The sequence below is a fragment of the Strix uralensis genome, chromosome 25 (assembly GCF_047716275.1).
Source record: "Strix uralensis isolate ZFMK-TIS-50842 chromosome 25, bStrUra1, whole genome shotgun sequence".
Lineage (NCBI taxonomy): Eukaryota > Metazoa > Chordata > Aves > Strigiformes > Strigidae > Strix > Strix uralensis.
This window is the reverse complement of record NC_133996.1, coordinates 8,408,096-8,416,856: the sequence shown is the minus strand read 5'-3', so window position 1 is coordinate 8,416,856 and position 8,761 is coordinate 8,408,096. Positions and strand designations below refer to the sequence as shown.

The 8,761-nt window shown below is 56.9% G+C and overlaps 1 protein-coding gene across 1 annotated transcript; it reads left to right on the top strand.

The window, feature by feature from the left end:
- Window positions 1-6,189: 6,189 nt before the first annotated feature.
- POU3F1 (POU class 3 homeobox 1) lies at window positions 6,190-7,813 on the top strand. Its single transcript, XM_074894332.1, has one exon. It carries the CDS (start codon window positions 6,190-6,192, stop codon window positions 7,321-7,323), a length of 1,134 nt encoding a protein of 377 aa, XP_074750433.1. The 3' UTR covers window positions 7,324-7,813.
- The last annotated feature ends 948 nt before the right edge of the window (window positions 7,814-8,761 follow it).

Here is an 8,761-nt window from a genome sequence, read left to right as displayed (position 1 = left end):
AATATTCCTTGCTGAACCCCCGCCAAACTCATCCCCAGGTCTTATCTTTTCTAAACTGAGTATTTATTCATGTGGTTGTTTTATGTAAACTGCAAAGAGCCTCATTAAATGGAAGCCTTAACTCAAAAGCTTCATTATTAAGGTGGAACAGAACTCTGAAAGCACAGAGTGAAATTACCTATCTTCTGTGTTATTTTGGGAAGAAATGCTTAGTGCTTCAGGCACCTGATGCAGTCCAGTGCTGAGCCCTTCTGCTGCCCCGTCCTCACTCAGGGAGCAAGTTTTAAGGCTTTAAGGTGAAGAGTTTTCCTGGCCATTACGCAGGAAGGTTGCCCAGGGCTGAGGAGGGCAGACCCCATCGGGGAGAGGCGGGCAGGGACGCCCGGCACTGCAGCTGGCTGCCTCGGCCCCTGCTGAACGAGACGCTGAGGGGACACGGGACCCTGCCCTCGCCCGGCAAACCTGAAGAACCCCCCTTGGCTCCTGAAGGAGGGCTGGGCCGGGTGGGGTGGTGGCTGGGGTGCAGCTGCGCATCTGCTGTTGCTCCCGTTGTTGCTCAGCGCTTGGTGCCTGCAGCACCTTCGCCGACAACCGGGAGCTCTGGGAGAGGATGAGGTTTTTGCAGACAAAACTCCGCATCATTCGAATGCTGGCATTGACTGAAGGTAAATACCAGCATTTCTGTGCTTCCATGTTCTCGTTTGTATTATAAATGCTAATGAAAGAGTTTGAAATGAAAGACACACACACATGGTTAAGAACATACAGGCAGTGAAGGCATTTCTCTGAAGCTGGAAATTAATTCTGCAGTGTTTTCCCTTTCTTGCTTTGACTGAATCCAATATATACTTTGCCCAGCCATCAGAACTGCGAAACTGGTGCTTCACCAGACAAGAGTAATAGCATTTTGTTCCTAAACAAGGGGCAGTTGCTAAACAGCATAAAATTAAAGAAGGTAACAAATCGGTATCCAAAATTTGCATTTCTTCAGGAGAATCAGCTTTTCAGGGACAGCTTGTTTTCCACAGTAAAGAACAGCTTTTTTTTTTTAATTCAAACCCTTCAGCAACATTAACATGCTTGGTGCGGATCTATACCCTGTCATACTTCTTATCTCAAGGACAGCACCTCCGACAGCAAAATGCCGCATCCATCACATGGGAATATTAGCAAATGTCCAGTGTCTTGAGCATGAATAAAACGCGTGACCTGCTGGCTTTGTGCCAAGTCAGCGGCTGCTACCTAAGTCCTGGAACATCAGCACAGGCTGTGTTTTGTTATGGTAGTGGGCATAGCCGATTAACCAATACTGTATTTTTTTAAAAGGCTAGGAAAGCTGAGGGACAGGGTGTGCAGGGACACTGCGGTATCATGCCCGTGCTCCAGAGCACGCGGAGCCACTTGCGGGGTTGTGCGTGTGTTCGTGCCTGTGCACATGCACAGACACTGTTGGGGGGTGGTGAGGAAAGCTGGCATCTCACCCCTACCTCCCGTCTGCCAGACGGCGGTGTGTGTCTGTGGATGTATGCATGTGTACCTTTTACTTCCCTTTGTTTTGTTTGGTACTTTTAATCCCCTGGGGCATATCTCTGAGCTGAAGAACTTTAGAGCTGATACAGCTTTTTAAAGTGGGGATTATGTAAATGCATATTATGGGGCTTTCATAAATAGGGATTATTTGTCGACTGTATTTGAGTGCTTCCTTTGGAGCCATTAAGGTCTGTTGTGTAAATAGGAATTTAGTGACTGCCTAATCTAAATTTCATTGATTCTATAAAAGATCACAACAGCATTTTTTGCATTCATTTTGGCCTTGTGAGAACATATTTCTGGACAATTCTCAGATAATTACAGGACCATATATGACTAAAGCCAATCACAGTGAGCACACCTCACACATCTGTATTAAGTGTTCTCCATGATTCACTCTCTATTTCTCTTCCTCTCTAGTTTTATGGTTAAAATCATTGTTGTCCCAGCCACTAACTTGATAATTGTCAGTCACTAAACTAAGAATTCTGCAAGTTGAGATGACCAAAGCAAAGAGAATATTTTGCCAAAAGATATAGCCATCAAAAAGTTGTAAAAATTTATTATCTGTGCTCTAGTCCTAGATGAAGGACATTTAGACGAAATGCTAAAGATGTGGGGAAATGCTGCCTCTCCCCAGGGGACTTTCACACTTACAGAGTTTACTCTGAGAAGACTTGACTGCTCGACTCCTTTCAGCTGACAAATAATGCCGGTATCTTTCCTTGCTGCAGAAATGGTGCAAACCCACTGATCCAACATTTGATCGAGTTGTTTCAACTGGTGTCTGAGGTGAGGCCCGGGCACTAACGGCAGCTGGCTTCAGGCAATGCTGAGCTGCAGGAGACCCAGACCCAAGGCACGGTCCCACCATGACCAGAGGAGCTGCAGCACCCCTGGAGACCCCCCCCAGAGACCCCCGGGTGTTAATGTCGCTTACAGGGCAATTGCCCTTCCCAAGAGTCCCCCTGGCGTGCTTGGAACTGGGTGACTGCTGAAGAAGTGGCCTAATCCTGTTCAGAGAGAGGCTGCAACCAAAGAGGACTTTCTCTCTTGATCAAAGATTGTCGGGGCAACCATGACCAGGTTTTCCTAAATGGGTGGCTCAAGGCACGCGGTTGCAGGGTGAGAGCCTCTCCCATAACTCTGTTGTTTGGCACTTGCCATATCTCCTGCACCCAAAGCTCACAGAATCCAGCTCATCTTCTTTTTTCAAATTGATTTTTGTCTACCGTGTGGGAGTCTTGTTGGCCTGGAGGTAGAAGCAGCGACGTCTTTGTTGTTTTGCCTTAGAAGAGGAAGCAGTCCTAACGCCAGGCCGGTTAAAGCCCCTGCAACACGTTTGACTTCACTGGGTCAGATGGGGCTCGTCCAGTGAGTGAGGACGTTGCATGCTCCCTCCGCAGGGTGTTGGTAGGTACATCGTTCTGCAGTGTAACTCCAGAACAGCCTCCCAGCCTCTACCAGTGCAGAAGAGAAAGCTGGCACCGTTCAATCAAACCGGAGGCTGGAGGGAGTCCCCCTGCTCCAAGCCCCTCCTGCTCCAGTGATTCTCCTACTGCACAGATGGCTCTGCAGGGTCAGGTGTTGCACCTGCTTTTGGCATTACCCGCTGGAGCTGAACCTAAACTGGGATGGGGCGGTGGGGGAACTGGCATGCCCGTGCATCCAGCGGAAAACTGATGGGGAGGATTCCTCCAGCTCCTCCGAGACAGGCTTCCAGCCGTGGTGTCCTGACACAACACGGCCCCTTGTCGCAGACTGTCCCCAAGCAGCGGCAAGCCGGCGCGTCCCCATCACCTGGACCTGGTCCGGGGAGCCCAGCGTGCACTGCGTGGCCAGAGCCCCCGGCCACACACAGCGGTCCAGGCTCCACTTTCCTGCGCGCAGAGCTCGCCTCGTTACCTCAGCCCTCCCACCAGCCTCAGACCCAGCTGCGTTAGGCAGATTTTGGTGCTGTCACAGTCACACAGAGAATGAATCATATCGAACGCTGCCCATGGAGTTGTTTATTCCTTAAAGAGGGAATGGACCGCATGCCACTGTTCCTGGTAAGGCGTAACGAAGGAACTGGCTTTTGCGGGGAAACCTGGATGCTCACCGACAGGGATTTGCTGGATGATACAGCTCTGGAAAAGCTATGTAAAAATAATAATACATACAATAAAAATAATTTTTAAAAAGCAAAGACACTTTCAACTTGATGAAGTATTGACAGGGTCTTTCAAGCAGCACACCTCCTCAGTAGCACACCTCGGTGGAGACAGGGGCACCAGGAACACAAATGTGCACATCCAGCTCTTAACCCTTCCTGTCTACTTTGCTTCGGGTCAGCACTCTCCTTTGCTCTTAAGTCCTTCCCATTGTTTTACAAAAGAGATACTTTGCCACCTGGCTGCTTCTAGAGTTGGAGTTGCTGAGGAAGGTGTTAAATGGGAATTTCTTGTCTTCCTCTGCTCTTTGCTGTTTCCAGTCTCTAAATTCAACTTTTATTAAGCAAAAGAAGCCCAGAGCACAATGCCTTGGTTTGAAAAGATCATTTGACTGAGCATAAACCAATACTCCTGTGTAAATGATCTGTGATAGGGACCTAAGTTGTCATGCACAGTGTGTTTTTTCCTTCGGTGGCTTCTGAAATACATAAACAGATAAAACTTTGAAACGCAATCCTGTCCTCAGCCTTTGGAAATGATTCATTTCTATTAATGATTTACTGATTTACACACAGCTTATTTTGCATAAAGTTAGAGCTGGGCACATTTATTCATTGTGATTCCCTTAAAACTGGATATAAATATCAAAAGCAATTGGCTACCAAAAATTTGAATATTATGGCACTGCATCATGGACAGTTGACATGAATATGAGTCTAGGTCAGAAAAAATATACAGAAAATGCTTAACAAAGTATGATATTTTACAGCATGTCACTGAATCATTTGGAAGGGTTCTATTCATTACAAACGTATGCAGTGTTTGCAAAGGATTCCTCAGGAAAAAAAAGGAGACCAAGTTCACCGCCGACACCAAGCTGTGTGGTGCGGGGACACGCTGAGGGGAGGGATGTGCCATCCCAAGGGACCTGAGCAGGCTGGAGAGGGGGGACGGGCAAACCTCATGGAGTTCAACAAGGCCAAGGGCAAGGTCCTGCCCATGGGTCGGGGCAATCCCAGGCACAAACCCAGGCTGGGCGAGGAGGGGATGAGAGCAGCCCCGAGGAGAAGGACTTGGGGGTGTTGGTGGGTGGAAAACTGCCTGTGAGCCAGCAACATGCGCTGGCAGCCCAGAAAGCCACCCGTGTGCTGGGCTGCACCCAGAGCAGTGTGGGCAGCAGGGCGAGGGGGGGATTCTCCCTCTCTGCTCTGCTCTGGTGAGACCCCCTCCTGCAGTGCTGGGTCCAGCTCTGGGGGCACCAACAGCAGAAGGACACGGACCTGCTCGAGCGGGGCCAGAGGAGGCTACGAAGATGCTCGGGGGGCTGGAGCACCCCCCCTGTGAGGACAGGCTGAGAGAGTTGGGGGGTTCAGCTGGAGAAGAGAAGGCTCTGGGGAGACCTTAGAGCAACCTCCCAAGACTGAAAGGGGCTACAGGAAAGGCGGGAGGGATAGGACGAGGGGCCATGGCTGGCACACCGTCTCGGGAAACGCCCCTCAGGAGGCGGCAGTTAATGTCCTCAACGGCCGAGAGTCGCCCTGCCCGGCAGCTCCCCTCGGCTGGGAGAGAGCAGGACACCCGCGCGGCATCGACATGTTACACTCGAACACGTATTGATCCGATGGTTCATTGTTCACCCGAGCCCTTGGCAAAGGTCACCGGCTCTGGAGCACAGCGGCGGAGATTAATTTTCAGAAGTGATTAATGTTCCTGGTGCCCATCCTGATTCACCTCGGGCCCCGAGCTCCCAGCCAGGTCTGGAGCTGGGCTAAGGAGGGCGTCGCTTGCCCCTCTCGCGGCACTGCCACGCACCCCCGTTCCTTGGGGTCCCACAGACTCCTCCCTCCTACCCGTTATCCCGCCCCAACCCTCCCCTCGGCGTCCAGACGCCCCTGGGGCCGCTGCCGGGCCCCACGGTCCCGCGATGCCTGGACGGTCCCAGGCCCGGGTCCGCCGGCCCGCAGAGCTCTGCCCCGCGGGGGGTTTAGGACGGAGCCCCCCCGTCCCCGGAGCCCAGGGGCCGAGTTTTGCGGAAAAGGGAAATCGGGGCTTTTGACGCCCGAGGGGCTCCGGTGACCGCAGGGTTCCGGGACCAGCGGCTGCCCCCGCGCTGGGCACTGCGCTCCCCTCCCCGCCGCGGGGCACAGCCCTGCGCTGCCGCTCCGAGCCGGGCCGGGCCGAACGTGGCCGGGCCGGGCCGGGCCGGGCGCGCTCGGCATGAATGGGCCGCGCTCCGCCAATGGGCGGCCGGGCCGCGGCCGGGCGCACGCGGGCTGCCCCCGCCGGCCAATCGCTGGCCAGCGGCCGCCCCGGCGCCGGCCAATGGCGGCGGGGGAACGCGGGGCGGGGCCCGGCGGGCGGCGCTGGCCTATGGCGGGGTGGCGCGGGCCGGCGGCCGCGGGCGCGCGGGCCAATGGGGCGCGGGGGCGGGGCCGGCGCGCGGCGGCCCGGCGCCCCGGCGCGCGGCTCTAAAGCGCGGCGCCGCGCGCCCCGGCGCAGACGGGCCATGGCCGCCGCCGCGCAGTACCTGCCGCGGGGCTCCGCGCTGCTGCATCCCGACGGCGACCGGCTGCACCAGGGCGCGGCGTACCGCGAGGTGCAGAAGATGATGCACCACGAGTACCTGCAGGGGCTGGCCCCCGCCGCCGGGCACGCCGTCGGGCTGGCGCACCACCAGTGGCTGCCCAGCGCCGGCACCGACTGGGGCAGCGGCGGCGGCGGGGGCGGCGGCGGCGCCGGGCACCTGCCGCCCGCCGAGCACAAGGGCGGCCCGCCGGGGCCCCGCGAGGAGCTGCCGGCCGCCGCCTTCCACCACCGGCCGGCCCTGGTGCACCCGCCGCCGGCGGCCCCGGCGGGCGGCGCGGCGGGCGGCTGGGCGCAGGGCGCCGCGCACCACCTGCCCGCCATGTCGCCGCCGTCGGGGCAGCCGCTGCTGTACGCGCAGCCCTACGCGGGCCTCAACGGGATGCTGGGCCCACCGGCACCCGCGCTGCACCACGGGCTGCGCGACCCGCTGGGCGCCGAGGAGGCGGGCGGCCATGAGCTGGCGGCCTCGCCGCCGCCGCCGCTGGGGCCGCCCGAGCCGTCGGACGAGGACGCGCCCAGCTCCGACGACCTGGAGCAGTTCGCCAAGCAGTTCAAGCAGCGGCGGATCAAGCTGGGCTTCACCCAGGCCGACGTGGGGCTGGCGCTGGGCACCCTCTACGGGAACGTCTTCTCGCAGACGACCATCTGCCGGTTCGAGGCGCTGCAGCTGAGCTTCAAGAACATGTGCAAGCTGAAGCCGCTGCTCAACAAGTGGCTGGAGGAGACGGACTCCAGCACGGGCAGCCCCACCAACCTGGACAAGATCGCGGCGCAGGGCCGGAAGCGCAAGAAGCGCACCTCCATCGAGGTGGGCGTCAAGGGCGCCCTGGAGAACCACTTCCTCAAGTGCCCCAAGCCCTCGGCGCACGAGATCACCTCCCTGGCGGACTCCCTGCAGCTGGAGAAGGAGGTGGTGCGGGTCTGGTTCTGCAACCGGCGGCAAAAGGAGAAGCGCATGACGCCGGCCGGGGTCCCGCACCCCCCCATGGAGGACGTTTACGCACAGGCGGACACGTCGCCGCTGCACCACGCGCTGCCCGGCGCCGTGCAGTGACTGCCCGGCCCCGCCGCCGCGGCCCCGACGGCGGCGGAGCGGGCGCGGGCGGCGGGAGACGCGCTTTAATTTATTCCTCAGACTGGGCCCGGCCGCGCCCGCTCCGCGCCCGCGCTGTATTTATTCGCCCGCCACGGGCGCCCTGCGCGCCGGAGCCGCCCGCGGCCGCAGCAGCAGTAGCCAAAGGTTTGCGATCTCTAATTTATTCCCTCCCTCGCGGGGCCGCCGGGGCCGCGGCGCCCCCGGCCCCGCTCCGCCCGCCCCGGCCCGGGCCCGCCCGGAGGACGCTTCCAAGTCACTTCCCGGCCCATTTCTATTTATTTTCTAACCGCGCGCGGAGCTCTCTCCCTCCCCGTTGGTGGGTTCGGTCCGGTCCATCCCCTTGGGTTTCGGTTTTTGTTTGTATCTTTATTGCAAAACCAATGTAGACTGCGAGGGTACGTTTCTATTTATGTTATAGTAAATATTTTATTACTTACATAAACCATTTACCCAGGAACCGGTCTCGTGTCGTCTTTGCGGGCTGCGGCGCGGAGCCCGGCGGAGCCCCGGGGACGGGAACGGGGCTCGCTGCGGCGCTTCGCCCCCGGGGCCCCGCCGAGTCCCCCCGCGCCGCTCCCGGGACTCCCTCCCGGTGGCCGCGCGGTTGGCACCGGCGGGGCTCGGCGGCTGTTGCCTGTCCCGTTACCGGCTTTGGCGAAACTTCGTGGCGCTTGTGCTCTGTCCGCGCACTATAAACGGCCAAAACCCGACCTTCGGGACCTGCGAGCGCTGGAGAAGCGCTGCAGCTCCGTGTTTGGGGGACTACGGTAGTTTACCGATCTTAACGTAACTTTTTGCAGTCTACAGCGTGAGCGGAAAACGTTCTAAACGTAACTTTCCTCCCGCTTATCGCAGAAGTAATAAATGTACACAGGACAGCCAAGAAGGTTCCTTCTTGCCACTCAAACCACACTCGGGTTTTCTGAAGTCACCAGTCTTCCCTTTCATGGTCTCGTGCCCTGATACTTTGTGGCTATGCCAAGAAAGGCTGTAAATGTCGTTATTGCATTCTCTGGAAGAATCAGCTTACATCTCTACTTTAAACCTCTTCTCTTCCAGCATATGTCAAGAAAAGTCGGCGTGTGAGCGTTGCGTTTGCTTTCACAGGTCCTTTGATTCCTGCAGCATTTTGTGTGTTGGGAGAACTTTGGAAACGTGCCTATACAGAGCTCTTGCACTGATCAAATACTCAGTCGAAATCTGGTAGTAAAGCACCAAATTCTTTCTTTGTATTTGGCGGAGAACTTGCCAGTGTTCTTGAACATCTGGCACTTGCTAGTTTCCCTCCTTTATTCTTGGTACAAATTAAATGCTGTGAACACAGCAGGCTTCAGAGGGGTTTTCTAGTGATAGCACTGCATCCTGCATAGGAATTTGTATATGATTGGTTTTATAC